A 21942-nucleotide genomic window follows, 5' to 3' on the forward strand; every position below is an offset into this window, starting at 1 on the left:
TTCTGTCTTCTTTTGGGTAGGATTGCTTTCTGAGACAAGATCCCACTTGTGTATCTTCTCCCTTGTTAACTTGCCCACTGTCAGCTAAATTCAGAAACCTTTCCAGGATAAAGAAGCAGATATTGTTCATCCTACACCAGGAATAACCAGGACATTGCTGTTGACTTCTGAAATCTTCAAGATAAACGGCATTGTTTATCTTCCTCCTTAGAGGGAGGAAGAAACTGTCTCAGACGCACACCTGGTACAAGAAATTTTCTGATACAAGAAAATGTCCAGGGCTAAGGAGGTGGAGTTCAGATCCTTAGCACCCCAGTAAAAAGCTGGGAAAGGATGGCTGTATGTGCCTGTAACCCTAGTGCTGTGTGTGTGTGTGTGTGTGTGTGTGTGTGTGTGTGTGTGTGTGTGTGGCTAGCCTACCCAGAAATAGGTGGGTTCCAGTGAAAGACCCCCACTTCAAGGGAAAAGAGAAGAGAGCTACAGAGGACAACATACAATATCCCCCAGTCTCCACACATATGAACATAGGTAACATGCATGCACATGTGCATACACGCACATACATACTTAAGTAAACAAATTTTAAAGAGAGAGAAAATGGCAAATCCAGTGTGGAAGGTTAAAGCAGGAGGGTCATGAATTCAAAGCCAGCGGAGTTTACAAGGTGAAAGGTGTCTCAAAATGCAATCCTCACCACCAAAAAAGATAGAATGAAATAAAACAAATGGCAGATGAAAGCCACAAGCCTAAGCCACCGTCCCCCTAGAAAGGCATGCAACATGATGTACAACAAGAATAAACCTGACTGGCCAGATTAAGGTGGAGGCAGGAAGTATATTCTCAACTCTGAAAACTGGCAACTGGCATTCAAAAGTGCTGCTGCTGCTCAAAAATCACAATTTCATAAACGTGGCAAACATTTAAGCTGTCTGTAAGATACTATTTCCAAATTCTTCCATATATATTTATGGGGTTTTTCTGTGGAAATATAATAAATAATAAACTAAATTTCAAGTAGAATCTGAATAACAAAGCTAGCAGTTCTCAACTTTTGGGTCATGACTCCTTTAGGGGTTGAATGACCTTTGCACAGGGCTCACATATCAGATCTTTTGCATAGCAGATATGTACATTACACTTTGTAACAGTAGCAACTGTATGAAGTAGTAACAAAAATCATTTTTGTTTGTCTGCTTTTTGAGACAAGGTTTCTCTGTATATCCCTGGCCTTCCTGGAACTTGCTCTGTAGACCAGGCTGAACTGCCTGTCTCTGCCTCCCAAGTGCTGGGATTAAAGGCATGTGCCACCACCGCCACCCCTCAGTGAAAATTTTATGGTTTATATGTTAAAGGGTTGCAGCATTAGGAAGGCTGAGAATGCCAGGTGGTGGTGCTGCTCATGCTGGTACAGTCCAACACAGTCACCACAGCATCAGCAGGTCAGATGAGACACCTGGGAATTCTTTTCTTTTCTTTCTTTCTTTTTTTTTTTGGGGGGGGGGTTTCTTTTTTGAGACAGGGTCTCTCTGTGTAGTTTTGGTGCCTGTCCTGGATCTCTCTCTGTAGACCAGGCTGGCCTCGAACTCACAGAGATCCGCCTGGCTCTGCCTCTCAAGTGCTGGGATTAAAGGCATGTACCTTTACTACCTGGCCAACCCGAGAATTCTTAAAGGGTAAATTAGGCTTAAAAAAATAAAAGGGAGAGTTGGGGATTTAGCTAAGTGGTAGAGCGCCTGAGTTCGACCCTCAGCTCCAAAAATAAATAAATAAATAAATAAATAAATAAGTAAATAAATAAACAAACAAATTAATAAATAAAAAAGGGAAAAAATCTTTCTCATGTAAAAAAATCAGAAATATCACAATGCAAGGAGTTAGGACCCTGTTTAGTGCTATTATGGGATGGCTTGCAAATGGGAAAAATAAATGAAGGGAGAAACCACTTAGCTGGGATTGACAGAATACCAGTTTTAATTACTATCAGTTTGGCAATTCATAATTTATCCTTAAACTGGTTTGATAACTACACTAAATATAAAAATTTGATTAATAAGATACAAATCTTAGAAAGATTTACTACTGATAAGATGCAAGCTTTAGAAAGACGTCCAACTGATAAGATATAAGCCTTAGAAAGATTTACTAATGGAAATAAGGAAAATATTCAGACAGAGACACAGGGATTTAGAGTGGAGCCTACTACACCATTGCATTATGAAATTGAAGAGGAGCGGCCCAATGTTATTAAAACAACTCACTTATCCAGATACCATTCAACAATAACCACCAGATTATAGGCATCCCCAAGGCTATACAGATGTCGACTGGAATCCTGTAGAAGTCTGATGAGATTTAAAGAAGCAGTTGTTTTATATGATATGCATTCACTTGGAACAGAATTATTCTTTAAGACTGGGAAGATTTATCTACAGCAATATTGGAAGCTGGCCCTAGTTACAATGGAAAACATGGTAGAAAGAGGAAGCTAGGATCATAGAAGAGTGAGGTAGGACTAGAGGTATGGAAATTTCCCAAGACCAGCCTCTTGGTGAAGGCTAGCATGCTGATTTGAAAAGAAAGTTTATATTTGATGATCACACCTTGGCATCTTTGAGTGCTTGGGACAGGGTTGAAGAATCAGGAAAGAGGACTGAGTCATTTACTAAAATTATACAAGGCCCAAAAGAAGCCTTCACTGATTTTTTTTTTTTTTTTTTTACAAAGATTGACTTCAGCTGTAAATAGAATATCAGATCAGATCCAGAAGTTAGACAAATATTATTTCAGTCCCTGGCTTTTGAAAATGCTAATTCAGAATGCAAAAGAATAATTAGGTCTTTAGAGACAAAATCAGCACCAATAGAAGAATGGATGAGAAATATGGCTGATATTAGATCTCACACTTACGATGCTGCTTTGATAAGAAAGTAATTTCTAGAAATTTTAAGAAAAACAGGGCCGGGCGGTGGTGGTGCACGCCTTTAATCCCAGCACTTGGGAGGCAGAGACAAGCAGATCTCTGTGAGTTCGAGGCCAGCCTGGTCTACCAAATGAGTTCCAGGAAAGGCACAAAGCTACACAGAGAAACCCTGTCTCGAAAAACCAAAAAAAAAAAAAAAAAAAAAAGAAAGAAAGAAAGAAAGTTAAAAAGGAAAAACAAAATGTCAGATGTCTTAATTGTGGTAAACAAGGTCATTTGAAAAGGGATTGCAGGCAAGATGTTCCTAGAAACAATGTTTTTTCTAGAGATAATCCAAAAGAAGGCCCCAACCTTCTGGAATATGCAGATAGTGTGGCAAAGGCCAGCATTGAACTAATGAATGCAGATCAACAGGGGCAGACAAGGTAACCCTTTGAGATCAGGAAACACCCTGAGAGGCTCTTGCTGGCCTCAATATCAAATTTGGCTCAAACTTTCCCTGTCAGCATTGGAGAAACTCATCCACAGAGCAACTAAAAGATTTAATTAATACCTATTGTTAAAAACCACACTGCTTTGGATGTGATCAAAGACAGAATAACTACTACAGATACAATAAAAAATTCAGAAGAGACTAGGAAACAAATATTTTGGCAAATTGTTATAAATGATCAAAGACCAAAGCTGAAAATACATATAAATGGCACTGCAGTTGAGGGAACAAGTACAGAGGTAACAACAATTCCACCAAAACCTTGGCGCCCAGACTGGCCTCTTAAGAAGGTGAATGTTCAGCTTCTTGGGATTGGAATTGTATCTCAGGTGAAATAAAGTGAAAGATGGACGGAGTGCATAGGGCCAGAAGGAGATAGGAAAATTAAAACCATTTCTGGCTAACATAGAAATGAATTTACGGGGCTGTGATTTGTGGTAGCAATGGAAAACACAAATTAACATTCCCCCAATCTCAGAAACAAACTATAAAATAAAGAATGCTTCTGAGAGAAGTATTAAAAGGTATTATCAAGCAGTCACAGACAGCTGGTGGTCTTCCAAGGGTACCAACAGCCCTTTAAATAGTGAACTGACACACTTGTCTGGGTGAACGATGGCCTTTGACATCAGAAAAACTACAGGCCTTAGAACAGCTGGTACAGGAGCAGCTAGATGCTCAACACAGTGAAGAATGGACCGGACCTTGGAATTCTCCTGTATTTATCATTAAAAAGAAATCAGGAAGCTGGGTGGTGGTAGCACATGCCTTTAATCCCAGCACTCAGGAGGCAGGTGGATCTCTGTTTGAGGCCAGCCTGGTCTACAGAGTGAGTTCCCAGACAGTCAGGGCTACACAGAGAAATCCTGTCTCAAAAAACTAAAAGAAGAAGAAAAAGGAAAAAGAGGGGTTGGGGATTTAGCTCAGTGGTAAAGCGCTTGCCTAACAAGCACAAGGCCCTGGGTTCGGTCCTCAGCTCCAAAAAAAAAAAAAAAAAAAAAAAAAAAAAGAAAAGAAAAAGAAAAAAAGAAATTAAAAAAGTGGAAAATGTTAACGTAATAATTTAAGAGTTATAATAAATCAGCCAATAGGCTCTTTACAGCCTGGAATTCCTTTGCCTTCTTTATTACCTAAAAGATGGTCTACTATAGTGATTAACTTAAAAGACTGCTTTTTTTTTTTTTTTGCCAGAGCTGAGGACCGAACCCAGGGCCTTGCGTTTGCTAAGCAAGTGCTCTACCACTGAGCTAAATCCCCAACCCAAAAGACTACTTTTTTACTATACTTTCAGACAGAAAAATTTGCCTTCACAGTGCCTACTTATAATAATTCTCAGCCTGTTGAAAGGTATCACTGGAATATTCTTCTATAGGGATGTTAAACAGCCCCACCTTGTGTACAACAGCCGTTAGAAATAATTTGTAAACAGTTCCCTCAATCTATAATTTACCATTATATGGATGTTATCTTACTAGCTGGTTTAGACACAGATACCTTAAAAAAAATGTTTGAAGAAGTAAAGAAAAATTTGCCTTATTGGCGATTACAAGTAGCTCCTGAGAAAATACAAAGAGATTCTATTAATTACCGAGGATATAAGATAGGTTGTCAAAAAATTCAACCACAGAAAGCACAAATCAGGAAAGATCAATTATGAACTCTTAATGATCTTCAAAAAATGCTGATATTAACTGGCTATGGCTCACAACTAGATTAACAAGTCAAGAAAGAAGTAATTTATTTCAAACCTTAGATGGTAACAAGGATTTAAATAGTCCCAGAAAATTAGCAGCTAGCTAATGCTGAGCGAGAATTGGCTTTGGTGGAACAGAAATTACAACATGCACATGTGGATTGTTTGGAGCTAGAGCTTGATTGCATTCTGGTTATTTTACCTTCTAACACAGTCTCCAACAGGAATTCTTATGCAGAGAGAAGATAGCATCTTAGAATGGATATTTTTAGCACACAAACAGAGTAAAAACTTAAAGACCTATGTAAAAAGGCGTCTGAACTGATTCTGAAAGGAAAATTGAGACTCATCAATAAGCAGGAACAGACCCAGCAGAAATTGTGGTATCTTTTCCTAATGCTGAAAATGCCTCATTATGGACAAAAAAATGAACATTGGCAAAGAACTTGCAGTAATTTGGGGGGAAGAGACTGGCAACGAACATCCCCAAAGCAGGAGACTTCAGTTTATAAAGAGATTTAACCTGATCCTTCCTCATATTGTATGGGGAACATCAGTTTCTGGAGCCCCTATATTCTATATTGATGCAAATAAATCAGAAAAGGCAGGTTATAAATCAGGAAAAATAAGTGGCTCAAAGCCCTTATGAGTCAATTTAAAAAATCAGAATTGTATGCTATTTTCATGGTGTTATTAGATTTTCCAGAACCTCTCAATATAGTTACTGACTCGCAGTCTGCAGAAGTTGTTTTATATATTGAAACCACTGAATTTATTCCAGATGATGCAGAATTAACTTTGTTATTTATTCAGTTACAAGAAATAATCAGGAATAGAGTTCATCCCTTATATATAGCACATATCAGATCCCATACAGGCCTTCCAGACTCTGTAGCACAGGGTAATGATTAAATTGATCAGCTATTGGTAGGAAATGTGCTAGAAGCCTCAGAATTTCATAAAAACCACCATGTTAATAGAAAAGATTTGAAGTAAGATTTTTTCTATCACTTTATAAAAAGTCAAAGAAATGTCCCACTTGTTCTTTGTATAGACAAATTCCACTACCCACAAGAAGTAACCCAAAGAGTACTCAAAAGAAATGAAATTTGGCCGGGCGGTGGTGGTGCACGCCTTTAATTCCAGCACTTGGGAGGCAGAGGCAGGTGGATCTTTGTGAGTTCAAGGCCAGCCTGGTCTACAGAGCGAGATCCAGGAAAGGCGCAAAGCTACACAGAGAAACCCTGTCTCAGAAAAGCAAAAAACAAACAAACAAAAAAAAAGAAATGAAATTTGGCAAATGGACACGTTCCATTTTGTGGAGTTTAGAAAATTAAAATATGTGCAGGATATTTCCTTCTTTCTTTCTTTCTTTTTAAAAATCTGTTGCTTAGTTTTCATGTATTTGTACAATTTATAAATTTAGTTATATTGCATAATGGGCAGAGGACACACATTCTGAGATTTCAATTTTCTGTACATATTGAAACTTGTTTTGTGACTTAATCTGTGGACTATCCTAGAGACTGTCCCATTAGGTGACAGAAGAAAATATTATTGGATGTCAAATCCATTTGGCTGACAGTATAGTTTTTAACTCTGATTTCCCTCTACTTATTTAAGATTTTCATGGGCAACTGCTGTGGGAACAATCCTTTTCTACACTATGAATATGTATTGCTCTCATTGGTTAATAAAAAGCTGATAGGCCAATAGCTGGGTAGGAAGTTAGGAGGGAAAGCCAAACTGAGAATGATGGGAAGGAGGGCAGAGTCAGGAGAGATGCCAGCTAGCTGAACCATGTGGTAAACCATAAATAGAAAAATGGGTTAATTTAAGTTTTAAGAGCTAGTTAGTAATAAGCCTGAGTTATCAGCTGAGCATTTGCAATTCATATAAGTTTCTGTGTGTTTATTTAGGACCGGGCGGTCAGGATAGGAAAACTCCACCTACAGGCAACTGCTTTGAGTTCTGAAAAGGTTGATTCACATTTATAAGAAGTTATGGCCCAGCAATTGGGAGGCAGAGGCAGGTGGATTTCAGTGAGTTTGAGGCCAGCACAAAGTAAGTTCCAGGACAGCCAGGACTGTTATACAGAGAAAACCTGTCTCCAAAAAAGAAGCCAGGCAGTGGTGGCCACGCCTTTAATCCCAGCACTCAGGAGGCAGAGCCAGGTGGATTTCTGAGTTTGAGGCCAGCCTGGTCTACAGAGAGAGATCCAGGACAGGCACCAAAACTATGCAGAGAAACCCTGTCTCAAAAAACCAAAAGTTATGGCCAACATGGGGATACTTGTACAAATTAAGACTCCAGTATATGTCTCTAATAAAATGAAACATTTTTTGCATATTACAGTACAAAGCATATTACAGATTTACCATATAATCCTACAGAACAAGCAGTTATAGAAAGATCTAATCACATTTTAAAAGATATGCTTAATAAACAGAAAGGGTTAATAAAGACCTTTGGAGATCCATTGCACAATGCTTTATTAACTTTAAATTTTTAAAATGCTAATGAGAAAGGGATGGCAGCTGTGGAGAGACATTGGATAATAGAAAAAAATTGAATTAAATCAGCCTGTGTACTTTAAAGATGTGCTGACCTCAGAATGGAAACCAGGATATGTGTTACATTGGGGAAGAGGTTTTGCTTTTGTTTCCACAGGAGAAGAAAACTTACAGATACCATCAAGAGTGATAAAAATTAGATTTGAACAAGACAGACCTCTTGATTAGGAGAGGCCAAAGTTCATCAAACCACATGGCTATCCTATCTAAATTAACTTGTAAGACTAACAAATGTCTTTCATTTGCTAAGACATAACCTGCCAAAAAGGGAAATGTCCCAAAGTTAGAGTTGGGGCAGGATTTTTTTGGGTTTTTGTTTGTTTGTTTTCTGTCTTTCCAGGAGTATAAAAGCAACCAACTAAAGACTCTGAAGACCACTGGACAAATAAGACATCTGAAGAAGAGGACAAAACATCCAGAGAAAATGTCCCAAGAAAAAGAGTAAACTGGCTTAATGGTATAACACATTTCCAACAGAAAAAAATTCATAAATCTTTTCCAATGTTTGTTTCTGCTGTTCCCTAAAGATATATAAGGGCAAATGATCTTTTTGTAATCCCAACTGAATTAAAATTTAAAGCTGGCTTTGGAGTTGGAGCATGGCTCTCTCCTTCTCTAAACCCAAGCACACTTGTTAAAGGAAAATCCAAAGTCTTTTCCTCATGTCAGAAAAGTCACCTAGTATGGGACAGAAGAAAACCAAAATTAAGGGACTATTATATTGTCACTAATCTCATAATACTTTGGTTTCATTTTGACTCTTTAAATTTTTTTTAAGGTACAAATATCTCAAAATTTATAACACACACACACACACACACACACACACACATATCTTTCTGTCATGATATTAATGATCATATAAGAGTACTAACTAATTCTAGAAATAGGCTCCATCTAGTTTCCTGTACATGATTTCGGGCTTGAGTCTGAAGCAGGTAATTGGGAATTAAGCTTGTGTACCCCAGATGTATTTAATAGATTATGGTCCTATAACCTCTCTGAGATCTGCTGCATATGGCATTTAAAATGTTTTAAGTTTTCTGCAGTGAACTGTGACCATTCCTAACAGCAACCTTTGACGTCTCTAAAAGGATGATGGGGCCCATGAATGATGAATCCACCTATTATGTGGTGATGCCACCAGGCTAACAGACACCATCCAAAGATCACCCTTGGACTATAACTGCTCAGGACAGCTTCAAAGTGATTAGCTAAGATGGTGCAGCCTGGTGGACTGCTCCAGCCAGGACTTCAGAAAAGCCCTGCACTTTCCAATCACACCACGACTGGGCAACAGCTAGCTCTCCCAGGACTTGATCTTTATCTCAAAATTTTTCAGGGTCCCCTAACGACTACAAGTGGCACCCATATGTGGGACACCTACATCCACATAAGACCCGAGAAAGCTTAAAATAGCTTCTAAACACACAAAAAACAGAGCCAAACTCGGCTTCCTACTCTCTTATGCCGGCTGCCGTATAGAGAAGCATTTCCCAGTCGCTGTCTGCAGGCTTTCGCTGCCAGCGTGCTGCACGATTGTTTGCTTATGTAGACAAAAAAGGTTACAAATCCTTAGTAAAGACAGATCCCGATCGAAAAAACTTCTAAACGGGTTATAATGTGTTTAAAAATATACAAAGGCTTGGAAGAGAAAGAGAAGGAGTAGAGACAGTCAAAGAATAAAAAATAGTTTAAGAGCCGGGCAGTGGTGGCACACGCTTTTAATTCTAGCACTCGGGAGGCAGAGGCAGGCGGATCTCTGTGAGTTCCAGGAAAGGCGCAAAGCTACACAGGGAAACCCTGTCTCAAAAACAAAAACAAAAACAAAAAAACAAAAAAATAGTTTAAGGGTTGGGAATTTAGCTCAGTGGTAGAGCGCTTGCCTAGCAAGCGCAAGGCCCTGGGTTTGATCCCCAGCTTAAAAAAAATAGTTTAAGCCGGGCAGTGGTGGCACACGCCTGTAATCCCAGGACTCAGGAGGCAGAAGCCAGCCTAGTCTACAATGCTAGTCCAGGACAGGCTCCAAAGCTACAGAGAAACCCTGTCTCAGGAAAAAAAAAAAAAGTTTAATAGTCTTTATGAAAGGAATAGATTAAAAAACATATAAGCCATGTAAAGATAGAAAATATTCAGAGAATGTGGATTCTGTATGTTATTGTGTTGTCTTTAGATTTTCTGATTGCTAATAAAGAAATGACAGCTGCTAAGATACATTGGATTATGAAAACTACTAAATTAAACCAATCTACATATTTTAAAAATGTCTTGACTTCAAAATGGGAGTCAAAAGATATGTTACTTTGGGGAAGAGGTTATGCTTTTATTTCCATAGGAAATGAGAAGCTGTGAATTCATTCTATGTTGATATGGATCAGGTTTGATCAAGGAAGACCCCCCTAAAAATCCTGGTTATGAACATAAAGAAATAAACCTAGAAAAACTACAAAACACATAATGTGTATTTTGCCTGCTCAAACATAAAACAAAAAATTATTTTTAACTGACTTGTATACCATATATTCCATACCTGTAATGTATGTTATCTTTAAAAGTTTACGTATTTTCTGAACAAGGGGCCAAACACCAATAAAAACACATGGCTCAGGTGATCCAATCTCAGAATGCCTCTGTTACAGTTTGTGAGTTCTGCATCCAGAAGAGCTTCAAGGCTGCTGGCTGAGATGATCCAGTCTTACAGACTTAACCATTATCCTGATGCCAGCACCTCCAGACAACAGGAAGCAGTCTTGAAAAAAAGAAAGTCCACATTTCCAAAAGATACATTATGGATGTCTGTTATCATTTAAGGGAGGTTGGTTACAAGTTGTTATTGGTCATAGTAAAAAAGAAAAAAAATTTAAACAAAAGAGTTAAATTCAAAGACCTCTTTCTAAAGGAAAAAGAGGGGGATATAATATAGAAATAATGAGATAAAAGGGTGGATTATTGAATCTACTTTAATCCAAAAAAAAAAAAAAAACTATTAATCTCAAAATATTTTACATTGGTATGGGTTTTGGTTTACTGATGCAAATTTAATTTTGTTATGCTGTATGTATGTTTCTACTCTTCTTTAGGGTATTGTGTTTATACAGCTCATTTAAGAATGTAATATATAATTAAGAAATACAGATTAATAGTCACCTGTAATAGTCAAACTTATAGTCATGTTAGGTATGTTTTCAAGGTCATACACAGATACATTTCGATGAATTGGTCTTCAAACACTTCAAAGACCTACAGAATAAGGCATTTTAAATGTTTTAATAACATACGATTTTTCTTGACAGTGAGACATGTCTGCTCTTGGTAGCACCAATTTACTTCAGAAAAGGAAATAGGCACTGAAGAAACTCTGAATAGAGTTTGCCTTCTTTATGGCAAAAGCTAGCTAGTCATCTGGGACAAGAAACTGCCCTGGTCTCAATTCCTGACAGTTACTGTCCAAACTGGACCAGCAGGATGCAAAAACAAACAAACAAACAAAACAAAACAAACAAACAAAAAAAACCAATCAACTGCCAAACTTTGCCAAGACAAGGAAGGACAGTCTGGGAAAATTCCCTGCTTCTCAAAAATTTCTGTCAGATATACTAGGCCTGTATGCCAAAAATGGATGCCCCAATATTACAGAGGAACTTTGGGCAACTGTTCAGACAGCCAGATGTCCCTGTTCTTAAGGTAACACTCCACCCTATGAGGTCTTTGATGGAGTTGAAGACTAAATAGTCATAGTTAAAGTTTTCCTTAGTTATGATAAAAGGTAAATTGGGTATAAAACTTTAGAATTACAAAGAGAAGATAAATAATATTTTCTCTAATTTTGCCAAATACAAATGAACTGGATATTATAACTGTAATTCTTACTTGATAACTGTTTATGTTATCATTTTACTATGTTAAAGTTAAAACCTTCCTTTTTAATTAGACAAAAAGGGGGACATGCTGTGGAACAATCTTTGTATACTGTAAATATGTATTGCTCTAATTGTTAATAAAAAGCTAATTGGCCAATAGCTAGGCAGGATTTTGGGGGCAGAGAGAATGCTGGGAAGAAGGGCAGAGTAAGAGGAGTCACCAGCCAGATGGAAAGGAAGCAGGACATGCAGGAGAGGTTAAGGTCAGGGGCAGCATGTAGATTAATAGAAATGGGTTAATTTAAGTTAAGAGCTGGCTAAAGACAAGCCTAACCTATCAGCCAAGCATTTATAATTAATAATAATAAGTCTCTGCCGAGACAGAGAAACTCTGCCAACACACTTGAGAGGAGTTCCCAAAGAGATGTCCACAACAGCAAGAGCCAACCCAAATGTCCATTAGCAGATGAAAAGACATACACAATGTGATGTATTCATACAACAGAATATTATCTAGATACAATAGGGAATGTCAAATGCTACAATATGGGTGAACCATGGGGATACCACTAAGCGAAATTCGCCTATTACAAAAGACAAATACTGTATGACTTCACTTATATGCAGTATCAAATGTAGTCAAATCCTTAAAGGCAGAAAGTAGAATGAATTATGGTTACCAGGTGCTGAGGGAGGAGAGATGAGGAATGAATTTAGGGGTATGAGGTTTGTAAAATGAACATCAGTTCATTCTGGTGTCAGTTTTAAAATGCAAACATACTTCACATGACTAACTTACCTTAAAATGGTTACACTGGCAAATTTTATGCCATGGACTTTGATCACATTAAGAAAACACGTCAGAAAAACTGGCCATATTCCCTACAGCACTACGGGGTGCTAAAAGAATCTCTTAGAGGATATATGAAGCACAGATCAATATTAAAATATAAAAATAATATATATAAAAAATATATATATGAGATGAGGATCGAACCCAGGGCCTTGCGCTTGCTAGGCAAGCACTCTACCACTGAGCTAAATTCCCAACCCTAAAAATATTTTATATCCAGAAAACTTTGTTACCTGCAACAAATCCAACCACCAGATCTTTTCCTGTAGAAGAACGCTGACCTTTGACCCATACTGCTTTGAGGCTATTAAAAGTGTAGAAATAGACAAAATTGGAGCAGCAGAGACTGGAAATAACTGGAAACCATCCTCGGTATGGTGCCAGACTATGGAAAAAACACAATAAGCAAAGTAAAGGTCATGGACAAAAGCCATAGGAAATTGCCAGAGAAGCTGGTCAAGGTTTGAATGTAAACCGATTCCCAATAGGCTCATATATCTGAATGCCTGGTGCCAATCCCTCTCCCTGGGAAGTCTATAAGAGGCTGAGCCTTGCAAGAAGGACTGGTCACTGGGGACAAGCCTAGAGGTTGTTTTTTGTTTTGTTTTGTTTTTTGTTTGTTTGTTTGTTTTCCAGACAGGGTTTCTCTGTAGCTTTGGAGCCTGTCCTGGACTAGCTCTGTAGACCAGGCTGGCCTCAAACTCACAGAGATCCACCTGCCTCTGCCTCTCGAGTACTGGGATCACAGGCGTGCGCCACCACCGCCCGGCCTAAGCCTAGAGGTTTGACAGCCCAGTCCCACTTCCTGTGGAGGCAATGTGGGTCAGCTGGCATGCCTGCCCTACTGTGATGGACTATAAAACTGTCTTCACTTGTAAGTCAGAATAAATTCTCCTTCCCTTAACTTGGTTCTAGCTAGGCACTTGGTCACAGAATTGAGAAAAGTAACTAATATGAAGCCCAGGAAGTCTGGTCTACAGACAGTCTCAAGGTTTGAGAAGAGCGCATCTGCAGGACCTTATGAGGTTCTCCCCATGGGTGCTTAGAGTTGCAGGAAAAGAGACATGGTCACACAGGAAGTAACCAAATCACATGTCAGAAAGCAAGTGGACAACATGAGGCCAGAGAAAGATGGGGAGGGGAGAGCAAGAGAGAGAGAAAGAGGTGGGGAAAGGAAAGAGAAGGGAAAACAAGGAGAGGAGGGAAGGAGAGGGGAAGGGAATAGAGGGGAGGGAAGAGGAAAAGAGAAAAGAAGAGAGGAAGAGAGGGGGAGAGAGGGGGAAAGCGGGGGGGGGGGGGGGAAAGAGGTAGGGAAAGGAAGAGAGGAGTGGGGGGAGGGAAGAAGGGAGGGAGATGTTTCATCCAGCCTGATCCTGAACTTAAGCAATTCTTCCCCAGCCTCCTGTAGAGCAAGAACTACAGGCATGCACCATTGTGCTACCTAGGCACTCATTAGTCTTATCAATAATGAAAACCCAATCTAACCATGAGGCAAATGTAAAACAAGAACTAAAACTCACATCTTTAATCTCAGCACTACGGAGGCAGAGGCAGGTGGATCTCTGTGAGTTTGAGGTCAGCATAGCAAGTTCCAGGCCAGCCAGGAACTTTCTCAAGGAAAAAAAAAAAAAAAATGGAGGGGAGAATATATTATTTTAAAGTGTCACTGGTATAGAGATTAAAATGTTTTGATGCATGTAAATGATATTTAATAAATGAAAAACTGTGTGATATGCATGTGTGTGACAGAAGCATAGGGAGGGCAAGTGTGAGCGTAATTGGTAACATAGTAGAAAAATGGTCAATAAAAATGTAAAGCATACAGTGGTACTCTTTGTACCTATTTTAATTTTGAAATTCTTTGCATCTCTGAAATTATTTCAAAATACAAATTCAAAGAAATTAAAAAAAATAATGCAATCTGTCTGGATGCAACTGATAGGAATGAACTGAGAGAGTGTATGTTGTATGTGGAGTGTGTATGTCTTATATGGTATATATGTGTGCATTTTATGTGCAGTGTGTGTGTGTGTGTGTGTGTGTGTGTGTGTGTGTGTATTGTGTACCCTAATAAAATTTGCCTGAAGATCAGAGAACAAGCCACTAGATTAAACACAGATGGCAGGCAGTGGTGGCACACACCTTTAATCCTAGCACTCGGGACACAGAGATCCATCTGGATCCATCTGGATCTCTGTGAGTTCAAAGTCACCCTGGACTACATGAGATTGACTCAGTCCAGGAGTGAAACAGAGCCAAGCAGTGGTGACATACACCTTTAATCCCAGCATTTGAGATCTCACGTCTTTAATCCCAGTATGTGGGAAGTCACAGGACTTCAATCCCAGCAACAGGAAGTACGTGATAATGGTGGGCGGAGAAGGGTATATAAGGCATGAGGAGATAAGAACTAAAGCCTTTTCAGCTGAGGAAGCTCATCTGGTCTATCGGCTGAGGCTTTTCAGGCTGAGGAGTTGGTGAGGTAAGAGGTGGTGGCTGTGGCTTGTTCCTTTGTCTCTCTGATCTTTAGGCAAATTTTATTAGGGTACACAATATATCACCAGGTGTGTGTGTGTTTCTTATGTGGTGTATATGTGTGTGTCTTATGTGAATTGTGTGTGTGTGTAATGTGAATTGTATGTAATGTGTGCTACTGGCATTTAAACTAGGCCCTGTAAAGACTAGGCAAACTGCTGGGTGGTGGTGGAAAACGCCTGTAATCCCAGGACTCAGAAGGCAGAGGCAGGTGGATCTCTGTGAGTTCAAGGCCAGCCTGGTCTACAGATTAGTCCAAGAATGGCTCCAAAGCTACAGAGAAATCCTGTCTCAAAAACAAAAAAAAAAAAAAAAAAGACTAGGCAAACACAGTGAGCTAAATCCTCAACTCCTAAGCAACAATACCATTGTTTTGTTATACATTAAATTTCCTAAAAGGCTCCATAATCAAAAAAAATCAAATGGTGGGGGCTAGAGAGATGACTCAGCAGAAGGGCATTTGTTATTCTGGCAGAAGACCCGGGTTTGGCTCCCAGCATGCAAGCAAAATATTCATACAAAGACATAAATCTAAAAATAAGGATCAAATAGCTAACAGATCTGTAAGGAATTAAAAACAGATATGCTTCTATATGTCAGGCAATTACAAACTCTCAATATTATAAGCAGGGACTTCTGAGTCCTGGCATGTGAGTCTCCGAAGAAGCCAGTCTTAGAGAGTTGTGAAGTGGGTACTCACAGGCCTTCTTCCTTAATAATCTCCAGGAGCACTGCATGCGTAGTTTTCGACTTTCTTTTCTCATCAACTGTAAGAATGAAGAGAATCACTGTCTCCAGCATCAGCAAGTTTCACTAGCTGTCATCACTCCACCCGCACAAACTCTCACTTGCCCGAGATCCTCCATGTCTGCCATGGCTTACTTCCCCAGAGTAAATTCCTTGGGTTTCATCTGTTATTCAGAATTTTAATTTAAACCCTCATTCCACAGTAAAGCAGAAATGCTACTTCTGGGGTTATCATAGTGCTCGCTCTTTCTTTCTCTTTCTCTCTCTCTCTCTCTCTCTTTCTTTCTTTTTTTTTTTTTTTTTTGAGACAAGTTTTCTCTGTGTAGCCTTGGCTGTCCTGGAACTTACTTTGTTGACCAAGCTGGCCTCGAACTCAGAGATCCACCTGCCCCTGCCTCCTGAGTGCTGGGATTAAAGGCGTGTGCCACCACCACCTGGCTCCAGTGCTCTTCCTTAAAATATTTATTTTATTTTATTTTTAATTATATGTATGTGTGCCTTTGTATTAGTGTGTGCACGAGTGCAGGTGCCCTTGGAGCCCAGAAAAGGGTGTAGGATCTCCTGGAATTGGAGTCACTGGGAACTGAACTTGGGTCCTATGAAGAACAGTACATGTTCTTAAACACTAAGCCATTTCTCTAGCTCCATACAGTCTCCATCTGTCCTTCGTTCCCTTCTTCCCTCCCTCCCTTCCTATGTGTGCCTCTGTGACTTTATGTGTACCACATGTACACAGGGAACCTTGGAGGACAGAGGGCATCAGAGCCCCTGGACCTGGAGATATAGGCAACTATGAACCTCATGATGTGGGTGCTGGGAACGAAACTTGGATCCTGTGGAAAATCAGTAAATGCTCTTAACTGGTGAGTCAGCTCTCTAGCCCCATATAGTGCTCTTTTTAAAACTAACATGCATGTCCTCACTTTTATTCCCACACCTTATAAAACAGGAAATAGATTGCCTTTTTTTTTCCCAAAAAGATTTATTTTATTTTCTATGTATGAGTATTTTGCCTGCATGTATATGTGCACTACATGTGTGCCTGATGCCCAGGGAAGTCAGAAGAGAGTATTGGGTAAGCTAGAACTGGAGTTACAAATGTTTGTGGACCCACGATAAGAGTATTGGGAATTGAACCCAGGTCCTTTGCTAGAGCTGCAAATGCTCTTAATTTTAACCTCTGAGCCATCTCTCCAGCCCCTACTCGCTTCCTTTTATAAAAGAGGCCAGGAAAACAAAAGCAAAGTCAGGATTAAAACTCAAGTTTCAAGCCAGGTGGTGGCGGCGGCGGCGGCGGTGACACACGCCTGTAATCCCAGTACTTGGGAGGCAGAGCCAGGCAGATCTCTGTGAGTTCAAGGCCAGGCTGGTCTACAGAGTGAGATCCAGGATAGGCACCAAACCAAACAACAACAAAAACAAACAAACAAAACCTTCAAAAGGAAAAAAGAAAAAAAAAAAAAACCCTCGAGTTTCAAAAGTTCTGTCTTTGTGCTGCTTCCTAACCTTAAAAAAAAAATCCCAGAAGGACAACATTTTCATTTTTGTACATTATTTCTGAAACTAATATCTACTTCAATTAACTTCAAATTTCCTGCCCATACTAGAAAATTAATCTGAAAACATAAAAATGTGGAAATGAACCAATTTCCTCAGAATTAAAATTGGTACCAGTATATCTCATGAAATGGCAAGTTAGTCAGCCCCTAATAAAAGCAATCTGGCATTTACTCAAAATCACACATACATTTTACCCCTTGATTCAGAAGAAATCCCATAAAATTTACAGAAACAAAACGGCCTATGAACAAATCTATTCTTACATCACATTTACAAGAACAAAATAACAAAAAAGTGGAACAACCCAAGAATTCTTCCACAACAGGGCAAGGGTGTGCAGGTTATGGTGCATCCACACCAGACTACCTGACAACCGGAAGACTGGGTGAAGAGGAATACACTGCCAGTCTGAAGATGGGAAGTCTGGAGGGCTGGAGAGACAAGTCAGCAGTTAGGAGCACTGCTGCTCTTCCAGAGGACCCAGGTTCAATTCCCAGCGACCACGGTGGCTCACAGCTGTCTGTAACTCCAGTGCTAGGGAATCTGGTACCTTTTATGGTCTCTGTGGACACCAGGCATGCATGTGGTACACAGACACACATCAGGCAAAACACCCAGACACATCAAATAAAACCTAAAAAGCAATTGTCGGAACACACGGTCTGGAACAAAGTATGCTTTTTGTGTAAGGTGGAAAATGCAGAATCTACATTACTTCCTTGTTATTCCATAGAGTCTGAAAACCAGGAAAAGCTAGCTGACACTGTCTCAGGCTTCACCCCACACACACTGTACTCTAGACTCTGCAAACATTCTTTCTTTTTGCTTTGCTCTGCCTCTCTCATTCTCTCTTCCTCCCTCCCTCTCTAAAACAAGGTCTCAGGGTTGGGGATTTAGCTCATTGGTAGAGCTTGCCTAGCAAGCGCAAGGCCCTGGGTTCGATCCTCAGCTCCAAAAAAACCGAAAAAAATAAAAATAAAAAATAAAACAAGGTCTCAGTACAGCTCCTGTGTTAAATGGTCCACAAGCCTCGGCCTCTCAAGCAGCTGTGACTGCAGGTATGTACACAGAGCCCACCCTACGCCTGCCATTCTGAAGGCTTTCCAAATCAAGAGCTCTTGGGGCTGGAAAGATGGCTTGGCAGTTAAGTGCTTGTACTGCTCTTGTAGAGGACCTGAGCATGATTCTCAGCACATCAGGTGGTTCACAACCGCCTGTAACTCCAGGGATTCCAACAGGTCTGGCTTCTGAGGCCATCTGCACATATCCCCAGATGCACGGCATACATATAATGAAAAGTAATTTTAAAAACTAAGACACAGACAGACAGACAGACAGACACACACACACACACACACACACACCCCTTTCCTAGCAATGAAGACACCAAAGACACAGCCCAAAGTCAGTCAGTGTTAACTGCAGTGGAGAGGGTTGGAGAGGGAGTGGAGGTTTCCCTGTACAACACTCCTTCCTACATGTTTTACTTTGTGAATCACATAACTACCTACCTAAAATTCTAACTACCTAAAAAGTCACAAAATGTTTAACCTCTGAGCTAGTTTTCAAACTCTCTTTATGCAAGTTGTGGCGTCAGTTTATAATTTCAAGTTGAGCCAGGTGTTGGTACATGCATCTGGGAGGGAGAGCCAGGTGGATCAATCAGTTCAAGACCAGCCTCGTCTACATAGTGAGTTCCAGGATAGCCAGAGCTACACAGAGAAACCCTATCTCAAAAAACCAAAATGATGATAATAATAACAACAACAATCAAAGTGATAATAACAACAACAATAATAATGATAATTTCAAGTTTGAAAAAAAAATCGGAGAAAGAGAACTACATCAAAGTGCAAAGTCCGATAGTGCTAGAGATAGTTAGTTAGGAGCACGTGTCTGGACTAGCAAGGACAGCGGGTGTATGTTCCCCAGTCTTCTTCCTCTTTTCAGAAAGCCTCACTCCTTTAAAAACGTCCAGTTTAAGCCTCAGAAGTCATCCTGGAAACAGAGCTCATGGGTACAGCACTTGCCTAGCACATGTCAGACCTGAGTCTGACCATCTACTGTAAAACAAAAGCCATGGGGTATTAGCCCAGGCTGGCCTCCAACTCAAAACCCCCTGCCTCTGCCTCCTGAGTGCTGGGATTAAAGGTGTGCGCCACCACCGCCAGACAGGGGCTGACTCTCTTAAGACATCTTTGTTTCCGAGGTCAACCCTGCTTGAACTTGCTAGGCAGGTGTTAAACAGCAGTGGTGTGGGTGCAGTCCCGATTTCACTGCCCCTCATCCATCAGGCAGCACGCTGCCCTAATGCAGACATCTATCACTGTACACCATATTGAAAGTACATCCCCACCTGAAATGAAACATCTTTTTTAAAGTAACTGCTAAGAAAAAAATGCCTTTTTCAAGTGTGGGCTTGCTACATGATAAAATCAGTGACACAGATTTCAGAAGGGAGGTGTCTTGGTGTACTGGCATGAGCAAATGAACTGTATGTAATCATTTTAGTGTGAGGAAATTCTCCTGCTTCAGGTTCCCTGGACGTAACCCTTCAGGCCAGCCTTTTCTGTTGTAAGAGACTGCAAAGCCTTGGTATTGAAGAATATGCTTCTTTCTATTTTTAATAATTTATTTTATTTCATGTGCATTGGTGTTTTGCCTGCACAAGTCTGTAGAAGTGAATCAGATCCCCTAGAACAGGAGTTACAGACAGTTGTGAGCTGCCATGTGAGTGCTGGGAATTGAACCCGGGACCTCTGGAAGAACAGCCAGTGTTCTTAACTGCTGAGTCATCTCTCCAGCCCTGAAGAATATGTTTCTTAAGTAATCACTAGTCAGTTTATAAAAGAAACTGTTCCTGTACACTTATTATTCAGGCTTTTCTGACTGTACATTTGGTAACTCTAACTGTGGAACTTTCTACAGGTGACTCTCCCCTCCTACCCCCCTGTTAATAATACTGGAGGGAGGACTCACCCAGTGGCTGAGCACTAGACTAGCTGCTTGCACAAAGCTCTGAGCTCAGCCCCTAGCACAGAAAGAGAAGTGGGGGAGGGATCCAATATTTAAGTCAGGTGCAGTGGGGCATACCTATACTGCACCAACTTTAGAGGTGGAGGCAGGAGGATGAGTTCATGCTTAGGCTCTGGAGTGAGTTTGAAGCCAGCGTGGGTCATCTATACCTGTCACAAAAAAAGCAAGCAGACAACAGTGGCTATGTGAACAGGATATTCCTATCTTGGTGCAGCATGTCTGAGAGAATGTCTGTGTCCCAGAGTCAGAAGGCCAGGGATGGGATGAGTACTCACCCTGAAGTCGGAGTCTGGCGGTATCCAAGGGGAAGAACACGGTCATGGCAGTCACACTTCCCTGCAGAGTTTAAAAAGGACTTTAGCCGTCACACTAACTTACACACGGGCCACAACTTAAAGAAAAATGTGGTTTTTAATTTTTTTTTCATTTATTTTATGTATATAGGTGTTTTATTTGCATGTAGGCCTGTGCATTATTTGCACGCCTGGTGCACTGTGGAGGCTAGAAGAAAGTGTCAGGTTCCCCAGGTCTGGAGTTCAGATGACTATGAGGTGCCATGTGGATGATGGGAATTGAACTCAGGTCCCCTCCAACAGTAGCCACTGTTCTTAACCACTGAGCCATCTCTCTAGCCTCAGAATGCACCTTTTAAATGATCAAAAATTCATCAGTACAGTTAAATTAAATTCTTACCAAATAAACGCAGTACTTTAATGTATTGGGATTATTCATATTCAAACTTCTATTATTAGATACTTAAAAAGGAGAATTTAATTTTCCAGAAGAAATTTCTTCTGTTTCTCTGATATAGAAAAAGAAACAAAACACAAAGCACATTTGAAGACAACGGATAAATAGAATTTTGATTTTTTTCCCTCAGGTCAGTTGCTACTATAATGCCTCTGATACTGCCCAAAATCAAAATAGTCAAAAATTTAGAAATATATTCTAAGCTAGGCATGGTGGCATACATCTTTAATTCCAAAATTCAGAAGGTAGAGACAGATCTCTACGAGTTCAAGACCAGCATGGTTTACATAGCAAGTTCTAGAACAGCCAAGGCTAGCCGGGCGGTGGTGGCGCACGCCTGTAATCCCAGTACTCAGGAGGCAGAGCCAGGTGGATCTCTGTGAGTTCGAGGCCAACCTGGTCTACAGAGTGAGATCTAGGACAGCTTCCAAAGCTATACAGAGAAACCCCGTCTCAACCCCCCCCACAAAGAAAACAAAAACCAAACCAAACCAAAAAAAAAAAAAAAAAAAAACCAGCCAAGGCTACATGGCAAGACCTTGTCCTAAACACGTGTGTGTGTGTGTGTGTGTGTGTGTGTGTGTGTGTGTGTGTGTGTGTGTTTATGCAAGCATGTAGAGATCAAAGGTTGAAGTAGGGTTTCTTACTAGTGGCAAGGTGAAAAGGACTCCCACTGCTAACCCCAGTCAAGGATTGTGGGCAGCTTCTGGTAAGTGGTAAAAGTCAGGGAAGTGTTTTTACCCTAGAGTCTTCAAAAAGGAACACGGTTCTTCTAATGTCTTTTTTTTTTTTTTTTAAGTTTATTCTTACAGGAAATTGCCTGGTTGTACAAAAAGGGGGATCTGAATAATTAAACCGTGAGACAACCATACTATAAAAATGCATGCAACTGTTAATAAGAAATGAGGCCATTCTACCATAA

The 21942-nt window shown here is 40.1% G+C and overlaps 1 protein-coding gene across 2 annotated transcripts in view; it reads right to left on the reverse strand.

Annotated features, from left to right (window-relative positions):
- The window catches only part of Slc25a17 (solute carrier family 25 member 17), a 49409-nt gene that overhangs the window by 12074 nt on the left and 15393 nt on the right, over positions 1-21942 (reverse strand). For both annotated transcript variants that reach the window (XM_036209127.1, XM_036209128.1), the window contains exons 2-4: positions 20546-20606; positions 15628-15694; positions 12626-12777 (exon numbers count right to left, since the gene is read on the reverse strand). In XM_036209127.1, the coding sequence (XP_036065020.1) occupies positions 12626-12777; positions 15628-15694; positions 20546-20606 (280 nt within the window). The remainder of the gene's footprint in view (positions 1-12625; positions 12778-15627; positions 15695-20545; positions 20607-21942) is intronic.

This window comes from Onychomys torridus, chromosome 16, assembly GCF_903995425.1.
Source record: "Onychomys torridus chromosome 16, mOncTor1.1, whole genome shotgun sequence".
Lineage (NCBI taxonomy): Eukaryota > Metazoa > Chordata > Mammalia > Rodentia > Cricetidae > Onychomys > Onychomys torridus.